This window comes from Mus musculus, chromosome 1 (assembly GCF_000001635.26).
Source record: "Mus musculus strain C57BL/6J chromosome 1, GRCm38.p6 C57BL/6J".
NCBI classification, from domain to species: Eukaryota; Metazoa; Chordata; class Mammalia; order Rodentia; family Muridae; genus Mus; species Mus musculus.
In genome coordinates this window covers 32,655,149-32,682,401 of record NC_000067.6, presented here as the reverse complement: position 1 = coordinate 32,682,401, position 27,253 = coordinate 32,655,149, and the positions used below count along the sequence as shown (strand labels likewise).

General features: G+C 37.7%; 1 protein-coding gene across 4 annotated transcripts in view; it reads right to left on the bottom strand.

Annotated features, from left to right (window-relative positions):
- Positions 1-27,253, bottom strand: part of Khdrbs2 (KH domain containing, RNA binding, signal transduction associated 2) — a 532,623-nt gene that overhangs the window by 22,823 nt on the left and 482,547 nt on the right. The window contains exons 9-11 of one of the 4 annotated variants that reach the window (XR_001783140.2): positions 24,787-24,958; positions 22,761-22,817; positions 18,013-18,156 (exon numbers count right to left, since the gene is read on the bottom strand). Coding sequence is in view for 1 of the 4 variants with exons in the window: in NM_133235.3 (NP_573498.1) it covers positions 24,861-24,958 (98 nt within the window). In the remaining 3 variants the exon portion in view is untranslated. Of the gene's footprint in view, positions 1-18,012; positions 18,157-22,760; positions 22,818-23,832; positions 24,959-27,253 lie in introns of those variants that run through there. The other 3 variants (XR_001783141.2, XR_373242.4, NM_133235.3) reach the window with 3 other exon arrangements.

Below are 27,253 nucleotides of genomic sequence, written 5' to 3'. Positions count from 1 at the left end.
GAATATGCTTTGTCTAACTCTGTATATTGTTATATATTAATTCATATAATAATTAATAATTTTATTTTTGAAGTTATTGAACAACCAAGGAACAAAACAATTTGAGCATGTTCTCTGGGCATTTCATATGTATACTGATAGAAATTACATAATAAATCCTCAGTCTTGCCTCCAGTAAAAATTAATACAGACTGTTACCACAGATATCTTATAGTTGTTTTTTGTACATTAACAAAGTGCAAAAGATATTTTAGAACATACATTGAGCATAAATATTGTGTTTATTATGCTAACACAAGCCTTAATTTATTGTCTAACTGTAGCTAAAATTGTTGGGAAATGGTCAAGTGTTTTATGTTATAAGCATTCTGTTATTATAAGTGTATACTTGTAATACTGTAAGTGTACTATTTGAAATATAAGACCTGGAACACCTATAAGTAATGTTAACTCTTTTTACCTGAAAAGTATGAATAATGGCTCAATATTTGTGAACTATTTGGCAAATGACTTATTTATGATTCGGTTAGTAAATATTTTTTCCAAAACTTTATGTTTAAAGTAGAATTCTGGCTTATAAGTAAGGTTGAAGTCATGTAAATGCCTGGTATTGAAATTAGAAATTTTATACAAATAATGTTCAGTTTAAGTCTGAAGTAAGAGTCTTATTTATGTAAGCTCTGGAAGACTTGAACCCTTTGACTAGCATAACAAAGCAATTTTCTCAGCAATACAAGCTCTTGTTTGAATTCTTTTGATTATAGTTTTATTTTGTACGTGTGCATATGCAGATGTCACTTTGTGAGTATGGAGTATGACTTGTAGGAGAAGGTTCTCATCTTCCACCATGTGCACCTCTAAGATTGAATTCTGATAGTCACATTGGGTAGCAAGTACCTTTAACCACTGAGCCATCTTACTGGTACTTGTTAGTATTTTTATCTTATGGGTATGGATGCTTTGTGGATGTATGTGGTATGGTATGGATGTATATGTGTTTATCATGGGCATAGTTAATGACAGTTGGTGTCAGAAGAACACAGATATAAGCTAAGACACGGGTGCTGAGACTTGAACCTAGGTTCTTTGTAAGAACAGCCACTGCTCTTAACCACTGAGGTATCTATATTTCCAGCTCCCTTTTTAACTTTTAAGTATAGAAGTATTCTTTTTTTGATACAAAGTTTTATTGTGTAGCCATTCCTGGTCCTAAAGTAATGATTCTTCCCCATTTTCTGGCTTCTGAGATTATAGGTATCTATCATCATCATACACAGCTTTATAATTTATTGCTTTACTTTAATAATTTGACTTAATTTAATTCCCTCAAAATACATAGACATTGATACATTAATGGCCTGCTTGGTTCTAAAATTTCTACTTTCAAATTATGTTTTCCTACTTATTTTGAAGATAATTACAGATAAATAATAAGTATACATAGGAGCTTCCAGCCAAGTTGGACATTTACAATTTGGTGTCATCTGTAGTCCTACATCCTCCATTGCTGGTGAGATTGCAAGCTGGTACAGCCACTCTGGTAATCAGTCTGGAGGTTCCTCAGAAAATTGGACATAGAGGTATTGGACCCAGCAATACCTCTCCGGGACATATACCCAGAAGATGTTCCAACTGGTAATAATGACACATGTTCCACTATGTTCATAGCAGCCTTATTTATAATAGCCAGAAGCTGGAAAGAACCCAGATGTCCCTCAAAAGAGGAATGGATACCGAAAATGTGGTACATTTACACAATGGAGTACTAGTCAGCAATTAAAACCAATGAATTTATGAAATTCCTAGGCAAATGGATGGATCTGGAGGATATCATCCTGAGTGAGGTAACCCAATCACAAAAGAACACACATGAAATGCACTCACTGATAAGTAGATTAGCCCAGAAACTTAGAATAGCCAAGATACAATTTGCAAAACACATGAAACTCTAGAAGGAAGACCAAAGTGTGGATACTTCGTTCCTTCTTAGAATGGGGAACAAAATACCCATGGAAGGAGTTACAGAGACAAAGTTCAGAGCTGAAACAGAAGAAAGGACCATCCAGAGACTATACCACCCAGAGATCCATCCCATAAACAATCAATAAACCCAGACACTATTGCATATGCCATCAAGATTTAGCTGACAGGACCCTGATATAACTATCTCTTGAGAGGCTATGCCAGTGCCTGGCAAATACAGAAGTGGATACTCACAGTCATCTATTGGATGGAACACAGGGCCCCTAATGAAGGAGCTAGATAAAGTAACCAAGGAGCTAAAGGGTTCTGCAACCCTATAGGTGGAACAACAATATGAACTAACTAGTACCCTCAGAGCTTGTGTCTCTAGCTGCATATGTAGCAGAGGATGGTCTAGTTGGCCATCAATGGGAGGAGAGGCCCTTGGTCTTGCTACAATTATATGCCCCAGTACAGGGGAATGCCAGGGCCAGGAAGCAGAAGTGGGTGGGTTGGGGAGCAGGGGGGGGAGGGTTTAGGGGGCTTTGGGGATAGCATTTGAAATGTAAATGAAGAAAATATTGAATAAGAATATTTTAGTTATATATGCAAATCTTTTGAAAAATGACTTACAAATCATATATTACCTGATAAGTCCATAAAATTAACTGCATTTGCAGCTTCGTATCACCACTCAGGGGTTTTCAGGGACATAAAAATATATCTTCCTAGTGGAAGAAAGGCTGGTCAGATAACTAATTATATATATATATATATATATATATATATATATATATATATATATATATATATATGTAACATAATTATATATATATGTAACATACCATCATATTTCTAAAAAATAAATCAATCCCAGAAGAGAAGGCAATGGTGCCTAATTAGAGATTTACTAAATGTCCTTATGAAAGGTTTTATCTTTCTATGTGGGTATATGCTCTAGAAAATCTATCTTAAACATTTTGTTTATGCTTTTATATGCTGTGGACATTGGTCAGGTAATGAAACTCTGTCATTTATGCTGCTCTTTCCCCTATATTACGGTTGTGGAGAAGGTCATGGGGCTATCTCATTACAAATGTATGAGTCTCTGTCACCATTTGCCAATGTCACAAAAGCACATTTACTGACTTCTAGGTTAACCAGCCATCTCTGAGGTCCTACAACACCAGGCCCTGAGCTATATAGCTCTCCTGAGCTATGTAAAAAGGAGTAAAAATTCAAGAACCTATTTCCAATGCAGAAATGAGATTTCTCCTGGAGTCTGAGAAAATTCAAAACTCTTACATATTTTGATTTCATAACAGAAAAGTTACCAAGGCATCAATAATACAGCAGAAATATGTGCAAGTAAAACACAAAAATCATTCACAAAAATGACAAGGTTAGTTATCTTAGAAGATATTTTACATCAAGTGCCAACATGCAGAATTCAGATGAGTCTTTTAATTTTAATTAACCTTTTAATTTTGACTTGGTTTTTCTTTTTAAAAAATAAAAAAAAAAATTAAAAAGCCTTGCATGCCAGTGTGACAGTTCAGTGAGTAAAGGTGCTTGCTGTCAAGTCAGATGGCCTGTGTTCCATCTCCTGGCCGCACATGAAAGACAGGACAGACCTCTGAAGTTGTCCTCTGTCTCCGAATGGATGAGTTGCATTCATCATCCATCATCCTCAAATAAATAAATGATTCAAATACAATTTAAAAAATATACTATGTTTTCCATTGGAGACAATTTGCTCTTTTTGAATCAATCAATGCCTTTGCTTGTTCCTGCTGAGATAAATGCTATGAGAAAGCAATTTGGTGGGGAAAGGATTTATTTCAGGTTATGGTTTATAGTCACCATCATGGTGGGAAGCCAGAGAAGGAACTTTAGTCAGGAACCTGCAGGCAGAGGCCATAGAGGAATGCTGATTACTGGCTTGCTCTTTGTGGCTTGCTCATCCTGCTTGCTTGCTTTCTTTCTTTCTTTCTTTCTTTCTTTCTTTCTTTCTTTCTTTCTTTCTTTCTTTCTCTCTCTCTCTCTCTCTCTCTCTCTCTCTCTCTCTCTCTTTCTTTCTTTCTTTCTTTTTTATTACGTATTTTCCTCAGTTACATTTCCAATGCTATCCCAAAAGTCCCCCATACCCTCCCCCCTACTTCCCACACCCATTCCCATTTTTGGCCCTGGCGTTCCCCTGTACTGGGGCATATAAAGTTTGCCTGTCCAATGGGCCTCTCTTTCCAGTGATGGCCGACTAGCCCATCTTTTGATACATATGAAGCTAGAGTCAAGAGCTCCGGGGTACTGGTTAGTTCATAATGTTGCACCTACAGGGTTGCAGATCTCTTTAGCTCCTTGGATACTTTCTCTAGCTCCTCCATTGGGGGCCCTGTGATCCATCCAATAGCTGACTGTGAGCACCCACTTATGTGTTTGCTAGGCCCTGGCCTAGTCTCACAACAGACAGCTATATCAGGGTCCTTTCAGCAAATGCTTGCTGGTGTATGCAATGGTGTCAGCGTTTGGAGGCTAATTATGGGATGGATCCCTGGATATGGCAGTCTCTAGATGGTCCATCCTTTTGTCTCAGCTCCAAACTTTTTCTCTTTAACTCCTTCCATGGGTGATTGTTTCCAATTCTAAGAAGTGTCCACACTTTGGTCTTTGTTCTTCTTCAGTTTCATGTGTTTTGCAAATTGTATCTTATATCTCGCTATACTAAGTTTCTCGGCTAATATCCACTTATCAATGAGTACATATCATTTGAGTTCTTTTGTGATTGTGTTACCTCACTCAGGATGATGCCCTCCAGGTCCATCCATTTGGCTAGGAATTTCATAAATTCATTCTTTTTAATAGCTGAGTAGTACTCCATTGTGTAAATGTACCACATTTTTCATATCCATTCCTCTGTTGAGGGGCATCTGGGTTCTTTCCAGCTTCTGGCTATTATAAATAAGGCTGCTATGAACATAGTGGAGCATGTATCCTTCTTACCGGTTGGGACATCTTCTGGGTTATATTACCCAGTGACAGTATTGTCCGTAGTGATATGGCCACTCCACATTAGCCAATAATCAAGTAAATGCCCCACAATCTTATCCACAGGCTATTTTAATGGAAACACTTCCTCAGTTGAGATTTCCTCTACCCATATGTGTAGGATGTTCACAAAAACCAACTAAGACAGTCTGCATTATCTTAGGAGTATTTTTAAGTATTAAGCCCTACATTTGTAAATATATACACATAAATGTAATGCCACATAAACATTAGCATTTTATATACAAATAAATATGATAATTTGCTCATGTGATAGACACCACATACAAAATATGAGACATTAAAAAAGTTAGAGGCAAAGCACTAAGTTATCTATTTAGTATTCATTTGATAACTGCCTTTTATCAGGCTCAATTAGTATCCTAGCTTAGATTTTAAAGCTAAATATTTTCCTAGGAGACACTTTCTCTTGCAGTGAGGAAGGTGATGTTTTGCTGTTCTTTCTGAATGTTTCTTGGAGATATTTAAACAGAAATGTAACCTTTGATGGAACTCTTCAGTGTGTAATAGCTAAGGATGTAGTCAGCTTAGCAAACAATTCAGTCTCCACGGAAAATATTTCAGCTGTAGAATTTTATGAGAACACACTTTAATAAGTGACCCTCATTTTCTATTGTTTCCTGGAGTGATTGTGTTGAAATCATATAGTTATTGGTAGAAAACTGTCAATTCGGTGAGTGCTTTAAATATCAATATATTCAAAGACATTAGTGCTAAAGACCAGAGAATTGAAGTCCTAGTGACTGGTACCAAGTCAAGTCATCATATGATTTTATTTCATAGAAATTAACCTTCTACAATAACATTCTAGGATTCTAGGAGCCAGAGACATCCAGGACATCACACACACACACACACACACACACACACACATACACAATAACGACAACAACAACAACAAAACAGAATAAATTAAGCAGGGCACACAGGAGCTCACAGAGATAGAATTAATAATTGAGAATCTACCTGGGTCTAGGTCCTCTGAATATATGTTATGGTTGTGTAGCTTGGTCATCTTGTGGGCCTCCTAATAGTAGAAACAAACTATCTCTGACTTTTTGATGATACTCCTTTTGGAATCCTTTACCTCCTACAGGGTTGTCTCATCCAACCTTGATATAAGAGAAAGAATCTATTCTTTTTTATTATTATTAGATATTTTCTATATTTACATTTCAAATGTTATCATTTTTCCTGGTTTCCCCTCCAAAAACACCCTACCCTCTCCTCCTCCCCCTGTTAACCAACCCACCCACTCTGCTTCCCTGTCTTGGGATTCCCCTACACTGGGGCATCAAGCCTTCTCAGGACCAAGGGCCACTCCTCCCACTGATGTCCAAAAAGGCCATACTCTGCTACATATGCAGTTGGAGCCATGCGTCCCTCCATGGGTATTGTTTGGTTTAGTTGTTGGGAAGTTTGGGGATACTGGTTGGTACATATGGTTATTTCTCCTATGGGGCTACAAGCTCCTTCAGCTCCTTCTGTCCTTTCTCTAGGTCCTCCATTGGGGACCTTGTGATCGGTCCAATGGGTGCCTGATAGCATCTACCTCTGAATATGTCAGGAACTGACAGAGCCTCTCAGGAGACAGCTATATCAGGCTCTTGTCACCAAGCACTTGTTGGGCATCCACAGTAGTGTTTGGGTTTGGTGACTATGACAAATGAGACCTCATAAAATTACAAATTTTCAGTAAGGCAAAGGACACTGTTAGTAGGACAAAATAGCAACCAACAGATTGGAAAAAGATTTTACCAACCCTACATCCAACAGAGGAATAATATCCAAAGATATTAACATAATATAATCAAAGAACTCAAGATTAGACTCCAGAGAACCAAATAACCCTATTAAAAATGGGGTACAGAGCTAAACAAAGAATTCTCAACTGAGGAATACCGAATGGCTGAGGGGTACTTAAAGAAATATTCAATGTTCTTAGTCATCAGGGAAATGCAAATCAAAACAACCCTGAGATGCCACCTCACACCAGTCAGAATGGCTAAGATAAAATCTCAGGTCACAGCAGATGCTGGTGAGGATGTGGAGAAAGAGGAACACTCCTCCATTGCTTGTGAGATTGCAAGCTGGTACAACCACTCTGGAAATCAGTCTGGCGGTTCCTCAGAAAATTGGACATAGTACTACCGGAAGATCCCGCAAAACCTCTCCTGGGCATATATCCAGAAGATGTTCCAACCGGTAATAAGAACACATGTTTCACTATGTTTATAGCAGTCATATTTATAGTAGCCAGAAGCTGGAAAGAACCCAGATGTCCCTCAACAGAGTAATGGATACAGAAAATGTAGTACATTTACACAATGGAGTACTACTCAGCCATTAAAAACATTGAGTTCATGGAATTCTCAGGCAAATGGATGGAACTAGAAAGTATCATTCTGAGTGAGGTAACTCAATCACAAAAGAACACACATGGTATACACACACTGATAAGTGGATATTACCCCAGAAGCTCAGAATACCCAAGATACAATTCACAAGTATGGATACGTCAGTCCTTTTTAGAAAGCGGAACAAAATACCCATGGAAGGAGCTACAGAGACAAAGTGTGGAGCAGAGAATGAAGGAAAGACCATCCAGAGACTGCCCCATCTGGGAATCCATTCCATATACTGTCACCAAACCCAGAAGGCATCTATCCTTATTGCAACTTGATATGCCATGTTTGGTTGATATCCCTGGCAGGACTTACTTTTTCTGAAGGGAAACGGAGGAGGAGTGGATCTTGGGAAGAGGGAGGTAGGGAGAGTGTCTGGGAGGAGAGACAGGAGGGGAAAGTGTGGTAAGGATGTTGCAATATTATATATGAGAGAAGAAAATGTTAATAAAAGAAAAGTAACCTTTTTCAATAATATAAATGCATTAAATAAGCAAATAATTCTTATTAAAAACTTTCTTAGAGTCAAAGCTTGTAGTTATTGTGCACTCTACCAAGTTATAGGGGTCTGAAACATAAATGGATGGATACTATCACTCAAAAATATCAGTGGTATTATAAAAGATGTGGTAAGGTAACAATAGAACCAGTCTTCATAGATTCTATATTGTTTCTTAAAATAATTGTTTGTGTGTATGTAAATGTTTTGCTTAAGTATGTCTGCGCATCATGCATGCCTGCCAGTGACCATGGAGACTTGAAGAGGCATTGGATCTCTTGAAACAGCAGTTACAGATGGTGTTCAGAAACAAACTCAAATACTCTGGAAGAGCAGCCAGTGCTATTAGCTACTGTGCTATCTCTGCAGGTCCAGATGGTAGCATTTCATTCATATTAACTTTATAAAATCTCAGTTTAATTATCAAAGCTGTAAGAAGCTGGCACCTTTTTGTTTACTCAATATTGTACACCTAGAAAAGTTTTAAAGTTCTTAAAATATCACAAAAGAAAGCCCAAGGATCTAAGAAAATGGTGGTAAATAATTGTCCTGTGCTGGGATCTCCAGCTACATATAAGCTCTTAATGGACAGGAGTGTAAGGCCAGTGGAGCTAACACGAGAAATTCAGGTATGTATGGTCTTTAATGACAAGATACATGTGAAGTGGAGCTAACACGAGAAATTCAGGTATGTATGGTCTTTAATGACGAGATACATGTGGTAGAGACTTGAGACATCACCTGCTCTAGAGATGGAGGAGAAACTCCCTTCTTCTTTCTCATGCTCTTGCACTTGTAATGGACCCTTATTACATTTCTCTCCAAATGTAGTTTGCTCTTTATTTCTGTGTTTACTTTCACTTGAGTATCTTAACTATAATAAAAGATGATGCACATTTCAGTTGTGTGTATTATTGAATAGAGTAAGGGAGAACAGCTGAAAATTGGATCTTAGTTTGCAAGAATATACGTAGACACACCAATACAAAGAAAGCATGTCTTCAGTAAGAACTGATCATGATTATTGTTTGAGACACACAATTTCCTAGTACACTTTCATTTTTATTAAAATTCATGGTACTTGATTATTTATTACATACTTGTATCTAGAAGGCTGTGTACTTAGCTTTATGTAGGTGCTTTCTGGGAACAGGAAGCCGGGAGTCAGGTATAATAATACCTTAAATTTATGGGGTTTTGTGAAAAAGTGAATTCTTTCAACTGCTACTATCTGTGCCATACATAAAAGTATTGATAAAACAAGTGAAGTTATTTATATACACAGAAACAACATTGTGTTATGTGATCCATTAGTTTAACTGCCATTTTCTTTACATTATTAATATAAGAATTATACCAAATTACTGCTGGAATTACATTTATTTTGGCATGTATAACATATTGATATAGTTTATATATCATTTTATAATTTTTTAGAATGTAAATAGCTTATATTTCCCATTATTTATTTGACATATGATGCTAAAGAATAAATATGAAAATAAACATTTCACTAGTGTGTTTAGCAGTGAATAGTTAATCCACTTTGGTTCCCAGTGGGTTGCACACACACTGCACCTGCCCAAGACCTCCCTGGATTAAGAAATGACACATCCACAGCCACACACACCCACGCACACACACCCACACACACACACACACATACACACACACACACACACACACACACACACACACGTGCACCAGCTGATTTTGATATGCCTGGACTAGCTCAATTGTTGGGCACTTCTAAACCTCCTTGTGGCTAGCAAACACTTCTCTCTGCTATTCCTGGTTTAATACCGTCTAAATCTATGTCTTATCTTCCTGCCCTGTTATCTTCTGGGCAGCTCCCCGCCATAGAACTGCATTTCCTTTCCACCTACATTGTTGGATTGTTTCTCTCCTGCAGCTCTTAAAACTGGTCTCTCTCCATCCTAGTCATGACGATTCTCCTCTTCTTTTCCCTCTCTCCCTATGTCCCTTGCCTGAGCATCCTAAAAGTTCATTATCCATGTTCCTGTCTAGTCATTGGCTATATGGCAATTCTTTACTACCAATCGAAGTCAGCTGGGGGCAGGGACTCTCAGGTCTGGAAGGCAGTTTTGGGAGCCGAATTAAGATAAAGCATTAGAACCAACTCCAAACAGCTGTGTTCCAAGAAATAAACTAGATGGATATTAATATTATTAAAATTATAATATTAATAATAGTATATTAACTATTTCTAGGAGTAAATTAATTTGTATTTCTTATAGAATGAATTTTTATTTGCCTGCCTGAAACACAGTTTGAAGATGCTTTACATGTAGAGTTTGTTGTAATGAGAAAGAACCAATTTGGGAGCCTACTAAGTAAATTTGGGAGGAAATAATTTACCTGAATTTTTTTTTTTTTTTTTTTTTTTTTTTTTTTTTCCATTTTTTATTAGGTATTTAGCTCATTTACATTTCCAATGCTATACCAAAAGTCCCCCTTACCCACCCACTCCCACTCCCCTACCCACCCACTCCCCTCCTTTGGCCCTGGCGTTCCCCTGTACCGGGGCACACAAAGTCTGCGTGTCCAATGGGCCTCTCTTTCCAGTGATGGCCGACTAGGCCATCTTTTGATACATATGCAGCTAGAGTCAAGAGCTCAGGGGTACTGGTTAGTTCATAATGTTGTTCCACCTATAGGGTTGAAGATCCCTTTAGCTCCTTGGGTACTTTCTCTAGCTCCTCCATTGGGAGCCCTGTGATCCATCCATTAGCTGACTGTGAGCATCCACTTCTGTGTTTGCTAGGCCCCGGCATAGTCTCACAAGAGACAGCTACATCTGGGTCCTTTCAGTAAAATCTTGCTAGTGTATGCAATGGTGTCAGCATTTGGAAGCTGATTATGGGGTGGATCCCTGGATATGGCAGTCTCTACATGGTCCATCCTTTCATCTCAGCTCCATACTTTGTTTCTGTAACTCCTTCCATGGGTGTTTTGTTCCCACTTCTAAGGAGGGGCATAGTGTCCACACTTCAGTCTTCATTTTTCTTGAGTTTCATGTGTTTAGGAAATTGTATCTTATATCGTGGGTATCCTAGGTTTTGGGCTAGTATCCACTTATCAGTGAGTACATATTGTGTGAGTTCCTTTGTGATTGTGTTACCTCACTCAGGATGATGCTCTCCAGGTCCATCCATTTGGCTAGGAATTTCATAAATTCATTCTTTTTAATAGCTGAGTAGTACTCCATTGTGTAGATGTACCACATTTTCTGTATCCATTCCTCTGTTGAGGGGCATCTGGGTTCTTTCCAGTTTCTGGCTATTATAAATAAGGCTGCTATGAACATAGTGGAGCATGTGTCCTTCTTACCAGTTGGGGCTTCTTCTGGATATATGCCCAGGAGAGGTATTGCTGGATCCTCCGGTAGTACTATGTCCAATTTTCTGAGGAACCGCCAGACTGATTTCCAGAGTGGTTGTACAAGCCTGCAATCCCACCAACAATGGAGGAGTGTTCCTCTTTCTCCACATCCTCGCCAGCATCTGCTGTCACCTGAATTTTTGATCTTAGCCATTCTCACTGGTGTGAGGTGGAATCTCAGGGTTGTTTTGATTTGCATTTCCCTGATGATTAAGGATGTTGAACATTTTTTCAGGTGCTTCTCTGCCATTCGGTATTCCTCAGGTGAGAATTCTTTGTTCAGTTCTGAGCCCCATTTTTTAAGGGGGTTATTTGATTTTCTGAGGTCCACCTTCTTGAGTTCTTTATATATGTTGGATATTAGTCCCCTATCTGATTTAGGATAGGTAAAGATCCTTTCCCAGTCTGTTGGTGGTCTTTTTGTCTTATAGACAGTGTCTTTTGCCTTGCAGAAACTTTGGAGTTTCATTAGGTCCCATTTGTCAATTCTCGATCTTACAGCACAAGCCATTGCTGTTCTGTTCAGGAATTTTTCCCCTGTGCCCATATCTTCAAGGCTTTTCCCCACTTTCTCCTCTATAAGTTTCAGTGTCTCTGGTTTTATGTGAAGTTCCTTGATCCACTTAGATTTGACCTTAGTACAAGGAGATAAGTATGGATCGATTCGCATTCTTCTACATGATAACAACCAGTTGTGCCAGCACCAATTGTTGAAAATGCTGTCTTTCTTCCACTGGATGGTTTTGGCTCCCTTGTCGAAGATCAAGTGACCATAGGTGTGTGGGTTCATTTCTGGGTCTTCAATTCTATTCCATTGGTCCACTTGTCTGTCTCTATACCAGTACCATGCAGTTTTTATCACAATTGCTCTGTAGTAAATCTTTAGGTCAGGCATGGTGATTCCACCAGAGGTTCTTTTATCCTTGAGAAGAGTTTTTGCTATCCTCGGTTTTTTGTTATTCCAGATGAATTTGCAAATTGCTCCTTCTAATTCGTTGAAGAATTGAGTTGGAATTTTAATGGGGATTGCATTGAATCTGTAGATTGCTTTTGGCAAGATAGCCATTTTTACAATGTTGGTCCTGCCAATCCATGAGCATGGGAGATCTTTCCATCTTCTGAGATCTTCTTTAATTTCTTTCTTCAGGGACTTGAAGTTTTTATCATACAGATCTTTCACTTCCTTCGTTAGAGTCACGCCGAGATATTTTATATTATTTGTGGCTATTGAGAAGGGTGTTGTTTCCCTAATTTCTTTCTCAGCCTGTTTATTCTTTGTGTAGAGAAAGGCCATTGACTTGTTTGAGTTAATTTTATATCCAGCTACTTCACCGAAGCTGTTTATCAGGTTTAGGAGTTCTCTGTTGGAATTTTTAGGGTCACTTATATATACTATCATATCATCTGCAAAAAGTGATATTTTGACTTCCTCTTTTCCAATTTGTATCCCCTTGATCTCCTTTTGTTGTCGAATTGCTCTGGCTAATACTTCAAGTACTATGTTGAAAAGGTAGGGAGAAAGTGGGCAGCCTTGTCTAGTCCCTGATTTTAGTGGGATTGCTTCCAGCTTCTCTCCATTTACTTTGATGTTGGCTACTGGTTTGCTGTAGATTGCTTTTATCATGTTTAGGTATTGGCCTTGAATTCCTGATCTTTCCAGAACTTTTATCATGAATGGGTGTTGGATCTTGTCAAATGCTTTTTCTGCATCTAACGAGATGATCATGTGGTTTTTGTCTTTGAGTTTGTTTATATAATGGATTACATTGATGGATTTTCGTATATTAAACCATCCCTGCATCCCTGGAATAAAACCTACTTGGTCAGGATGGATGATTGCTTTAATGTGTTCTTGGATTCGGTTAGCGAGAATTTTATTAAGAATTTTTGCATCGATGTTCATAAGAGAAATTGGTCTGAAGTTCTCTATCTTTGTTGGATCTTTCTGTGGTTTAGGTATCAGAGTAATAGTGGCTTCATAAAATGAGTTGGGTAGAGTACCTTCTACTTCTATCTTGTGAAAAAGTTTGTGCAGAACTGGAGTTAGATCTTCTTTGAAGGTCTGATAGAACTCTGCACTAAACCCGTCTGGTCCTGGGCTTTTTTTGGCTGGGAGACTATTAATAACTGCTTCTATTTCTTTAGGGGATATGGGACTGTTTAGAAGGTCAACTTGATCCTGATTCAACTTTGGTACCTGGTATCTGTCCAGAAATTTGTCCATTTCGTCCAGGTTTTCCAGTTTTGTTGAGTATAGCCTTTTGTAGAAGGATCTGATGGTGTTTTGGATTTCTTCAGGATCTGTTGTTATGTCTCCCTTTTCATTTCTGATTTTGTTAATTAGGATTTTGTCCCTGTGCCCTTTAGTGAGTCTAGCTAAGGGTTTATCTATCTTGTTGATTTTCTCAAAGAACCAACTCCTCGTTTGGTTAATTCTTTGAATAGTTCTTCTTGTTTCCACTTGGTTGATTTCACCCCTGAGTTTGATTATTTCCTGCCGTCTACTCCTCTTGGGTGAATTTGCTTCCTTTTTTTCTAGAGCTTTTAGATGTGTTGTCAAGCTGCTAGTATGTGCTCTCTCCCGTTTTTTCTTGAAGGCACTCATAGCTATGAGTTTCCCTCTTAGAAATGCTTTCATTGTGTCCCAAAGGTTTGGGTACGTTGTGGCTTCATTTTCATTAAACTCTAAAAAGTCTTTAATTTCTTTCTTTATTCCTTCCTTGACCAAGGTATCATTGAGAAGAGTGTTGTTCAGTTTCCATGTGAATGTTGGCTTTCTGTTATTTATTTTGTTATTGAAGATCAGCCTTAGTGCATGGTGATCTGATAGGATACATGGGACAATTTCAATATTTTTGAATCTGTTGAGGCCTGATTTGTGACCTATTATGTGGTCAATTTTGGAGAAGGTACCATGAGGTGCTGAGAAGAAGGTATATCCTTTTGTTTTAGGATAAAATGTTCTGTAGATATCTGTCAGATCCATTTGTTTCATCACTTCTGTTAGTTTCAGTGTGTCCCTGTTTAGTTTCTGTTTCCATGATCTGTCCATTGGTGAAAGTGGTGTGTTGAAGTCTCCTACTATTATTGTGTGAGGCGCAATGTGTGCTTTGAGCTTTACTAAAGTTTCTTTAGTGAATGTGGCTGCTCTTGTATTTGGAGCATAGATATTCAGAATTGAGAGTTCCTCTTGGAGGATTTTACCTTTGATGAGAATGAAGTGTCCCTCCTTGTCTTTTTTGATGACTTTGGGTTGGAAGTCAATCTTATCAGATATTAGGATGGCTACTCCTGCTTGTTTCTTCATACCATTTGCTTGGAAAATTGTTTTCCAGCCTTTCATTCTGAGGTAGTGTCTATCTTTTTCTCTGAGATGAGTTTCCTGTAAGCAGCAAAATGTTGGGTCTTGTTTGTGTAGCCAGTTTGTTAGTCTATGTCTTTTTATTGGCAAGTTGAGACCATTGATGTTAAGAGATATTAAGGAAAAGTAATTGTTGCTTCCTGTTATTTTAGTTGTTAAAGGTGGCATTCTGTTCTTGTGGCTGTCTTCTTTTAGGTTTGTTGAGGGATTACCTTCTTGTTTTTTCTAGGGCGTTGTTCCCGTTCTTGTATTGGTTTTTTTCTGTTATTATCCTTTGAAGGGCTGGATTCGTGGAGAGATAATGCGTGAATTTGGTTTTGTCGTGGAATACTTTTGTTTCTCCCTCTATGATAATTGAGAGTTTGGCTGGGTATAGTAGCCTGGGCTGCAGTTTGTGTTCTCTTAGTGTCTGTATAACATCTGTCCAGGCTCTTCTGGCTTTCATAGTCTCTGGTGAAAAATCTGGTGTAATTCTGATAGGCTTGCCTTTATATGTTACTTGACCTTTTTCCCTTACTGCTTTTAGTATTCTATCTTTATTTAGTGCATTTGATGTTCTGATTATTATGTGTCGGGAGGAATTTCTTTTCTGGTCCAGTCTATTTGGAGTTCTGTAGGCTTCTTGTATGTTCATATGCATCTCATTCTTTAGATTTGGGAAGTTTTCTTCAATAATTTTGTTGAAGATGTTTGCTGGACCTTTGAGTTGAAAATCTTCATTCTCATCCACTCCTATTATCCGTACGTTTGGTCTTCTTATTGTGTCCTGGATTTCCTGGATATTTTGAGTTAGGATCTTTTTGCATTTTCCATTTTCTTTGATTGTTGTGCCGATGTTCTCTATGGAATCTTCTGCACCTGAGATTCTCTCTTCCATCTCTTGTATTCTGTTGCTGATGCTCAAATCTATGGTTCCAGATTTCTTTCCTAGGGTTTCTATCTCTAGTGTTGCCTCGCTTTGAGTTTTCTTTATTGTGTCTACTTCCCTTTTTAGGTCTAGTATGGTTTTGTTCATTTCCATCACCTGTTTGTATGTTTTTTCCTCTTTTTCTGTAAGGACTTCTACCTGTTTGATTGTGTTTTCCTGTTTTTCTTTAAGGACTTGTAACTCTTTAGCAGTGTTCTCCTGTATTTCTTTAAGTGATTTATTAAAGTCCTTCTTGATGTCCTCTACCATCATCATGAGATATGCTTTTAAATCTAGGTCTAGGTTCTCAGGTGTGTTGGGGTTCCCTGGACTGGGCGAAGTGGGTGTGCTGGGTTCTGGTGATGGTGAGTGGTCTTGGTTCCTGTTAGTAAGATTCCTCCGTTTACCTTTCGCCATCTGGTAATCTCTGGAGTTAGTAGTTATAGTTGACTCTGTTTAGAGATTGTTCTTCTGGTGATTCTGTTACCGTCTATCAGCAGACCTGGGAGACAGATTCTCTCCTCTGAGTTTCAGTGCTCAGAGCACTCTCTGCTGGCAAGCTCTCTTACAGGGAAGGTGCGCAGATATCTTGTATTTGGACCTCCTCCTGGCCGAAGAAGAAGGCCCAAAACAGGACCTTTCTCAGACACTGTGTTGCTTTGGCAGTTCCCAGGTGGTACAGACTCTCACCTAAGCAGACTAAATTCCTAAGTTCCTTGGAGTCCCGGGACCAAGGTGGCGACCGCTGCTGCTGTGGCTTAGGCCGCCTCCCCAGCCGGGTGGGCACCTGTCCTCCGGTCCGGAAGGTGGCCGGCTGTCCCCGGCCCACACAGGGTGCTGCCTCAGCGCCTCTGTGCTTCTGCCTGTTCCAGAAGCTGTCAGGTTCTCTGGCGCACCCTCTCACCTGTTCAGACTAATTTCCTAAGTTCGGCGGGTCTCGGACCAAGATGGCGACCGCTGCTGCTGTGGCTTAGGCCGCCTCCCCAGCCGGGCGGGCACCTGTCCTCAGGTCCGGACAGTGGCTGGCTGTCCCCGGCCCACAAAGGGTGCTGCCTCAGCGCCTCTGTGCTTCCGCCTGTTCCAGAAGCTGTCAGGTTCTCTGGCGCACCCTCTCACCTGTTCAGACTAATTTCCTCTAATTTACCTGAATTTTTAAAATTCACCTTATAACTGTAGGAACTAGGGCTGTTATTATGACTATTTTACTTGTAACAAAAATGAATCTGAGAAAGTTAAAATAATTTTGTTCACCTTCTAGTTCATTCCTTGTTTCCCAGACAGCTAATACAACTTTCATCCTTACACACTAACCTCAGCAACAGGGTTTTAGATTACTTTGTCCCTCCCAAACTGAAAGTCAGCTCATGTCTGAACATTTAGGTCCCATGTATTTAAACCTGTTGTTTTGGTGCAAAACAGTACTCTAAGTATGTATCAGGCAACCAGCCTGTGCTAAACAGGAACTGCTGCCAAAAAATAGGAACACCAAATCCACCCCTCTGGGATGTTGACTATATTTATCTACTAGCAACTTACTTATGAAAAATAACATCCAAGGAATAGAAAAAAGTAATGTGGGTAAAGAGGGTTAAAATACCAAGTTTATCTCTAGGAAGTAGTAGTACACACTTAGATTTTATGTCAGCCATTCTGCTCATCAGCTTTGTCACATGATTTTTAGCAATCCTGAGACTGAATGATTAAAAACAACGTAAAGCAAAATGGAACCCTTCAAAAAATTACCCATTCACTGTCAAATCTAGACAGGGACAATGGTTTTTAGTAGCTACTAAAAAGGAAAAAATTAGACAAATAGTTAATAGCTAATTATTCAATTTATACTAAGAGGTTATCAATGATTACAGAATCAAAAAGAAGTTTCTTATAAGGTAGATATATTTGTTTTTAAAATTTTCTGTACTTGGGGGTCCTGAGAGATGGTTTAGCAGGTCTGGTGGCTCACAACCACCTCTAACTCCAGTTCCAGGGAGATATGATGCCTAAGGCTTCCATATCTGCACTCACACGCACATATCCACACACACACACACACACACACACACACACACACACACACACACACACACACACACACACATAACTTAGAAACTAAACAAAATCTTAAATAAAATATTACTCATATATCTGACAGATGTGTGACAAATCTCACTATCACTATCTCATTAGGAAAATGCAAATGAAATTCCTGATAGGCTATTACCAAGAAATAATCCAAGAATGATTATTACCCAAAATAACTCTTAAGTCCTTTTGATGGAATGTAAATTTATACAGCCATATGGAAAAGTATTAAAGTTGATTCCAGACTAAGAGTGAAATTATGATACAGTTCAGCAATCCTACTAGTATGCAGAGCCAAAGGAAACAAAATGGGTATAAGAAGAAATACCTGTATTCCTATGTTCACTGTATCTCTATTCCCAGTAGTCAAGACATGGGGATACCAAAATGGCCATCAACTGATGAACAGAAAAAGGAAATGTAGTCCATATGCATAGCAGAATACTATTCAGCCATAAAAAGGTAAGAAGTCCTGTCATTTGAAACAACATGCACAGAATTAGAAATTATTAAGTGTTAAGTGAAATAAGACAGGCATAGAAAACCATGTGTAGAATGTAAAAATGTTGATCTCATAGAAGCAGAGAGTTGAATAGAGCTAAGAAAGAGTTGGGGAAAATAACCAACACACACCATTATACTTAGATAGGAGCAAGAAACTTGGGTCTTACTGTTCAGGAGAGTAACTACAGTCAATGGCAAAGCTTGTATGTATTTCTAAAAGCTGGCAAAATGGATTTTCATGTTTTAAACGCCAAGACAAGGTATTTGAGCAGACACATGTGTTTGATCTGATTTAAGCAGTGCACAACGGAACACATATTGATTCATTATAGAGTACCTCATTAATATGTAAAACTTTAGGTTTCTATGTTGTGGTTAGAATAAATTTAAATAGAAAACTAAAATGAAAGTTGGCAAATAATCTAATGGACCTTATTCCAAAGAAGAGAACTTGAGCTTCTTTCTTCTCCTCTTATTATGACCCATGTTACTAAGGAAATGATGGGAGACATTGTGAAGGGAGTGTCCTCATAGCCATAGAGAATATGAACACCATACTGTCATGCAGGCAGGCTGTGTGGTTACATTATAGGGAATGCAGTGTTCCTATGTGAGGGACACAGAGTGAGGGAGGGAAGGGTGCCTAACCTCATTTGTAAGAGACATGAAGATGGCAGGAAACTTGCATCTAGTGAGGAACCTCTCTCAAGAAAGATTCTGAGCAAAGAAGCCATTTCTCTACAAGTCTCTCTTACAACTAAATGAACATTTCATCATATACCATATACTACTGTGAAGTGGGAGACAGAGTGAATCAGAAACATAAGATATTATTGACATGTAATTGATTAATCAAGTTTAAGAGAATGTTTGCTCTTTCTCTCTCTCTCCTCTTTTCCCTTCCTCTATACTTTCCTCTCCTCTACTACCCTCCCCTCTTTCCTCTCCTCTTCTCTTCTCTCTTCTTTTCCCTTCCTCCCCTCCCCTGTTTGTCTCTCCCCTCCCTCCCCCCTCTCTGTAAATGTAAACAGAAACCTCATAAGATGTATAGTGTGCATGAATCAGGCATCTCATTTTCTTCCAGTTCCTCTCCTTACCAAGTACAGAAGACCCAGATGTAAAATGCATACTAAGTATAGTGACCTTTTCTCTCTCATGGTAAACAGTCTTTCAAGAGCCAATTGATATACTTTGCATAAGGAGCCAGGAAATTCATCTCCAAGCTAGATGAAGGAGATGAGTTTCAGTCAGCCAATGACACCACTGTTTGTTAACTCAGCTATTCATCTGGACACCAAAACCATCACAGAAATATTACCCTGGCAGCAGGGATTTCAGAAAATGTATTCTTGAAGGGTTAGTTCCTTCCTTCATTCGTGCACATAAAATATGATTGTTTGGCTCACAAAATCATTTTTGTTTTGAAACTGACCCTAACTCTTTAATGGAGTTCCGGTCTGTGATTGAGGAGCAAAAACCCTGCAGTGACTTTTGTGCTCATTTTATCATGGGAGAGTTTTCTCATAATGTCAAAGGGAACATAGACTATAAATGGAAGCATTTGCTCTACAAAAGGCTATAGTCATGCTTGGTGACTATCGTGTGATGCTTTCTTCTGCATCTTTCAGGGATGGAGTAAGAAATTTTAGAAGAATGATAAGTTTGGGAAAATATCAAAGTAAAAATGCATTTCAAAGTAAAAGAAAACACTCTTATGCGTCAAAAATGTATTTATTTTATTGCTACATAATAGAAATTAGGTAAATAGAAATTTGAGGTTTCCAAGTTTCTTCTAAGTTATAACTATATGCAATTATCTTACTGTATAGAATTGTGTGTGTGTGTGTGTGTGCGCGCACACACGCAAGTAAATGCCTCAGATGCACAGGCTTCCAAGGGGGCCAGAAAAGGGCACCAGATCCCCTGAAGCTGGAGTTAGCAGAGGTTGTACAGACCCTGCTCCCACATTGGGCACCTGAATCCAAACTCTGATCCTTGGTAATAGCAGCAAATATTCTTAACCACTGAACAATCTCTCCTGCTCCTTTCCATGTAATTGTTAATAGTATAAATTCTCAAACAAAAAAAAGTAAAAATAAAAACTTGTGAGGCAGAAAGCTCCCCCCCCACATATTCCCATATTTCTAAATGTTTCTAATTAGCATTATGAAATGAATGTCTTCTCTATAGAATGGGGCTACTTTCTTTGCTCCATTTTTTTTTGTAAAAATTACAGGTGTTTAATGTTAGTGTTTATGTAAAATTTCTGGTTTTGTGTTTGGCATGTGTACCCAAAACAAAATTACATCATGCTTACTGCTATTATACTTAATGTTCTACCTTTATACCAGTTATAAATCTATGTGTAATTAATTTTAAATTGCCATACAATTGCATGTCCCCACACATTTACTTAAGTTTTTTCTATAATAAGAAGTAAGCCTTCCCAAAGAGCTAGTAGGAGTGGCAAACAACACTTTCAGTGACCGGTATCATCACATCAGAATTTGAAATATTTTGCCCACTCAAACTTCTTATTCACTGTATTCCTCTTATAACCAAATAGAACCAAACCCTGAATATGTTTATGCTGCATGAACTCATAGAGAATGCTATGAAGGTTGTCTTTCCAAGGATGTCTGTGGTTTTGAAATCACTAGCCCAGGTGATTTTAAATGAGCAACCAAAGAAATACAGTATTTAAAAAATGTATTTTGGAAACATTGATTCCTTTCATTGAATTAGAAAAGAGCATTTACATGTGAATTAATGTAAACTTAATTTAAAAGTAGCTAGCAATTTATTTGTTATCAAGCTGAATGGCTTTGGTTCCATTAATAAACCGAAGGTAAAACTACCTAAATACTAAAATAAAGACTTGAAATTACTGGAAAGATTCTCAAATGCTAGCAAATTTATTCTATCTAAGCCAAGGTTGTAAAAAATTAGTGGGCACAAAACTTTTTTAATTACTAATACTGTTTTTATTTAAAATACTTTGTTAAGAGCTCAAATTTGTTGTTTTAGTGAGTTCTCACTCATCATGGGATTATCAGTGTGCTAATGGAAACCTCATTTTATGAAGAAGTCTATGAAGATCTTCAGAATGTATGTAAATAGAATGCACAAGGATTGACTCAAAGTATGCCATGAGCATTTCATCACTTGCATTAGGTGGTGTCAGACAGAAGAATGTTCAGATATTTAGGAGCCAAAATTGACTTGAGTTCTTGACAGTAGATAGGATGTTGGCATTGGAACCCAGCTTAGCTTTCTACTGCTCATGGGAGAAGCATCCTGTTAAAAACACTTCCTGAAAGGTTGTCATTCAAAACTAGGAGAATTTCCACACCCCATCTCCAGAGAATCCCTCTGCATTTACTTCCAATTATTTGAAGAGTCGGTAAATAATCTAGTAAGCATATCTGATATATATATATATATATATATATATATATATATATATACACACTCATACATATACACACACACACATATACATAAATACACACATACATATATGTGTGTGTATCTTACATGTTTATATATAAATATATGTATATATAAATAAAATGTTTTCATAATATGATTTATGTTTGATTTCATACTACTCTGTCATTTTTTTTCAGGTAGGAAAAAAATAATCCAGACTATGGAATTTTAGGTCATGAGTTCCTGTATGACTCAAGGAACTGTGCTCCCTTTTTTATTTTGTGGTTTTGGTTTGTCTTGGGGACTTCAGGGACTAACTTTTCTCTCTTTTCCCTCTGGTTGTGTCCACTGACATGTCTTCATCCTGGTGAGTACTGTCCTTGCCTTTCTGCAGAAGGCTGGCAGGTATGTACCCCAAACAGCCTGGCCCTTCCTTCCTCTACTAAGCCAAGGGAACATTCTACAACTTCTTCCATGGGACAGTGGGTGAGTCTTAATGGCATGGGAAATGTTCTGAGTTTATACCTTATATACACTTGCGTATAACTTATATAACTTCCATAAACTTATATAAGTTTCCAAACTTATGTGAGCCTTGTATATAATACATGAGAGCCAGACTAGCTCCTATGTCCCCAAGGACAATCAGGTTATTATAATGAAATAAATTAGAACTGTCATATCAACCAGTTACACATGATGACCAGGTTTCTTTCATTGCATTATCACATCCTGCTGTCTATCCTAGTCACATCCTGCTGTTCATCTTGTTGAACGAAGCAGGGTGCCTGAACCTCAGCTGCCGCCATTTGCTTTATAAAAACATTCGCAGTGTTAATTGTAATTAACTTCTGATTTTTTTCCTTCTGTAACTCTAAACATTTGAGGCTACAAAGGATCTGTGCCTGAACCCCAGAGAGTGTTCTGCAGCAATTTGAACAATTTTAATTTGGAGAAACTATAATACACTAAGACACGCTTAGTGATTGCAAATGGCTCCATGCTGCTTTGAGCTGGTTTCCCTGCAGATATTTTCAGTATCCCCCAAACTGGCATTTAGAGTTTCACTCTGCTACTACAGATTCCTGTTGTTCCATACTTTGGTAAAGATTGTGTCAAAGATGACAGAACTCAGCCTACCTGTATCCCCCTTTAGGCCATCATATCTGCTACCATATATGTGCTCATTGTGCGGACCTGGAATAGTAAGAAAGAATAGAAAATGGAAACATAACTAAGCAGCATTTTTAAGAGGCAAATGTTTACAATTTTAATCGAGGACAAACACACACTTCATAAAACTATTAGCATGCAACTCCAACTGCAGAAACTAAACAGCAAAATGCCTCAGCTGAGAAGCAGCAAAAAAAGTAAACCAATCACATTGACAAAAAGCCACCATAAACAAAAAAAACTATGTTCAAAAGAGTAACGGTTTTGGTATCTATCCCTACTGTCAAGTTTTTTGCTTCTTTCTCTCCATCACAATTTAGCTTAACGTTTGATGTTAGCAAGAGTTGCATTACTGTTATTGCTAATTTTAGTTCTGTTTATTACCTTGAGGGTTATAGATTGTAAAATCATCTTGCTGCCTCTAGTTAATTTTAATTAGTTGTTTTAAAAGCCTGTAGACCTATTTGTTATATATATATTTTTTGTAGGTTTACTTTTTTAACTATCAGGAACTTAATAACTGAGAAGATTTAACATTACTGCTGCATAGGCAAACTTACAGAGTTACTATTAGTGTTACCTGTTTAACGTTTAGTCATCCTGTGAGTCCTGCGACATATTTCCTTAATAATCATCAGCCATCAAGTCTGATAGTCTCAAAAGAAATATCAGCCCTCTAAACTGCCTTCAAGGGCGGTGATATTTAGCACTGAAAATTACAAATAAAGTGTTTTGAGGTTGAAGAGCAACATCTAGCCATTGACACTGATGGTTTCCTGGTCAAACAAACTGTTATAAACTACGCGAATGAAGTCCACGCACTCCTTTGAGTGAAAACAATCACGTGAATCTATGCAACGCTTACATGTTGGATGGGATATTTAAATGTGCGGGGAAACTCAAAGGTTGAAGAACTAGGCATTTAGACAGTGGTAAGTGGTAATCTTACCTCTTTATACTCCATTACTCTTTCTCACGAGAGACATGCTAGTGCAAACAAGTCAATCAGAATTTGTGTTTAGCAAGATAAAGCTTAGAGGATAGTTTAAAATCCATTTATTATTCTAAATCCATTTCTTCCATTAACATGTTATACATTAGTGTTTACTAACCATGATTCATGTCACAGTTTAGTTTGTTAACTTTTAAATTATTTAACAACCATAAGTTATTGATACATTTTTTTAAGTATTACACAGATATCTTAAAACAGGCTTGGGTTCATTTTTGTAATTTTTAAATAGAAAACATTTTAGGCATCTCTTGAAAAAGAAATAAAGCAGGCATTTAAAGTTAGAAAACAAGTAATTCCAAATTTAGTTTTTACAAAAGCCTTCAGCTTTATTGACAAATTATGGCAAACATATTTGACAAATTGTGGTTCCTATTTAGAGAAGCTTACACATGGAACTCCATGTGTGTTTTTTTCTTTTTTCTTTTTTTAACAAATACAGGTTAAAACACTGAACAAATTCAGTTAGCTACATACATACAGTAGCTGCTTATTTTCAACCCCATTAAAACAGCATTTAAAAATTAAATTTACAACTTCATATTGAACATCTCCATCTGACTAACATATATTAAAAGACAGGTTAAAACATCTTATCTACAACTTTATTATCAGCTAGTTCGAAATCATATTACAGTCTTTTAACAACCCTAAACAAAGGTTCTGCTAGTTGGTTGAGACTCAAAAATCGAACAGATTCATGCTTTTTCTTACAAAAGGAAAAGGAAAAGGAAATTAAAAAGAAAAGAGAAAAGGGGTTTACACACAACAATTAAAAAAAACAATCAAGAGAATATCAACCTACAGAATGGTTTATAAAGTATGCTTGCCAATGTCTTTTTTTTTTCAGTCTGTTTTGTAAAATAATACTAATGTCCACGTCACATTAACAGTATAAGGGAATACAAGAAATAGTGGGAGCAATTATGAGCAGTTATTCCTAGAACAGAAAAAACAAACAAACAAAAAAAGGACTATTACTTGTCTTGTTGCTGTTTATGTGGAGACCACAGGCTATGAATTGTCTTTGAGGAGGTCACAGATGAAGAGGACCTTCAATATCTACCATAGGGGTGCTCCCTGTATCCCCCTCTGGCTGACCTTGGTGGTGGTGCCTTCAGGCTGGAGCGAGTTGTGGCCCATTCTTCTGGTGCTATGAGTAAGAGAAAGATAGTAACAGACACATGACTTCACAATTTCAGTTAAAGAAAGTCATTAAAGAAACAGTGGTTTGCTAACAAAAAGATAATAGAATGAGCTCAATGATGAAAGCTAAAGCCTAGTACTGTTTCAGAAGGTGAGACTACGCAAGTGTAGTTATATATATGTGATAGTTATTTGAATTAACCTTTCCTGGTATTTGCCAAAGAAAAGAAAGTCAAACTACTAAGATAAATGCACCATTTGTTATGCATTACATTTCAATGCTACTACATTGCAAGAAGTGTTTAAACATAATCCTGTCATTTAATCTTTCAATGCAAACTTCTAAAGCAAAGTGCACATAGTAATTCCATGGTTCTCAGCCCTTGATTATCATGAGAATCAAACAGGACTCAGAATAAAACAAAACAAAATAAAATGTCTATTCTCTGTTCTATAAACTAGTTAACTGAAATACTCTGCGACATAGGATCTATGTGTTGTACCTTTTCAATGCCTCTGATTTGGTCCAGAGTTAAAATTTCTTTTCTTTTTTCTTTTTTCTTTTTTTTTTCCCAGTGATGGCCGACTAGGCCATCTTTTTTTTTAAATATTTTTTATCATTATGTATTTTCCTCAATTACATTTAGAATGCTATCCCAAAAGTCCCCCATACCCCCCCCACTTCCCTACCCACCCATTCCCATTTTTTGGCCCTGACATTCCCCTGTACTGGGGCATATAAAGTTTGCATGTCCAATGGGCCTCTCTTTCCAGTGATGGCTGATTAGGCCATCTTTTGATACTTATGCAGCTGGATGAGTTAAATTTTCTGATAAACTTCAGATGACAAAGTGAGAGATGAGCAGAGTATAGAGCAGAGAACGTTGAAGTACAGAAGTATGTACAGAAAGATTTCTCAAATCCCTTTCCTATAAGCTACACAGAAAATAAGATGGACCTTAAAAGGCTAGGGGAACCAATCAGTGTTATAAAACTTAGTCTATCCCTCCCAAGAAGAACCCAGAAATACAATGACAGCCAAGTATTTGAGAGGCGTGGAAAACAGAGATTGTAGTCTATGTTTCCAGAAAAGCAACTGACTCTTCCTCCCCATAGCTTACAGGTGAACTCATGGTGACAATACATATGATTCCAGAAACTAGCTTATCTAGGTCTGTTACTCAGAATTTATGTACTCATAGACAGACAGAAGATGTGGATAGGCAAATCCCAGTAAGAAAGACACATTAATAAAATGATAGACACAGAATCAATGAAAATATCTACTGGAGAATCTCTACTGAAGGCAACTGATGGAGCCCCTCTGCCCCGTGGTGCTTCTTGCAATAGGTTTTTAAAAGTTTCTAAAACAGGATATGAACACTTAAATTTCAGTATAAGGTAACCTTCAACTTATAAAAATAATCAAACATATACCAATATTAGATAAAGGCTGCATTTAAGTAGATAAATGTTTCTGAGATGACATTATTACAAATTATATTCATGGTTGAAATGCACTGTATTCAGTTTTTAAGACAGGGGTGGTTTGAATGAGATGTCCCTCATAGTCTCAGGCATTTGAATCCTTGATCGACAGGCAAGGGTTCTGTGTGAGAAGGCCTAGGAGATGCAGCTTTGTTGGAGGACGCATGTCACTGGCGGTGGTTTTAAGTATATGATGACTTTGCATGCAATGCATTCTCTTTAAATATTGCATTATGTTTCACAAACATATCCACTTGTATCTATGTATGTTTGAATTAATACAATGCTTTTCCTCCTTGCTTCAAGCTAGGAAAATGACTAATACTATCAGCTTATGATAATTGAAACTATGAAGTTAAGCAAGCATCAAAAATGAATTCCTACTCAGCAAATGCAAATTTGCAACTATCCAAGATTCCTTATCACTTATAGAGGAAACCAAGGGTTTATGTCTTTTAATCGGGGCATTGCTTCTGCTTCACACATAATCTCAATAACAGCTGTGAATCAAGGTTTGGAGAACTGTTATTTCTTGTTGTGTCCAGTTTCCTTCCTCACTGTCTTTATCGTGATGGTTATGTTTTACGTATTTGTCACTTGCATTTGACACATTGTACGGCAATGGAGATATGTGCAGGGCACTGGTATCATGAGAGTTTTCACTGAGTCAGTGCTTCTCGTTGTCACCACCGCCTGTGTCTTTAATTTTGCCACAGTGAATCTCCCACCCCTCATCTATAATATTCACAATCCTATATTTTTAATGCAACACTACCAAATTTAGAAGGGATACTCCGAAGTCATCCTAAGCTCA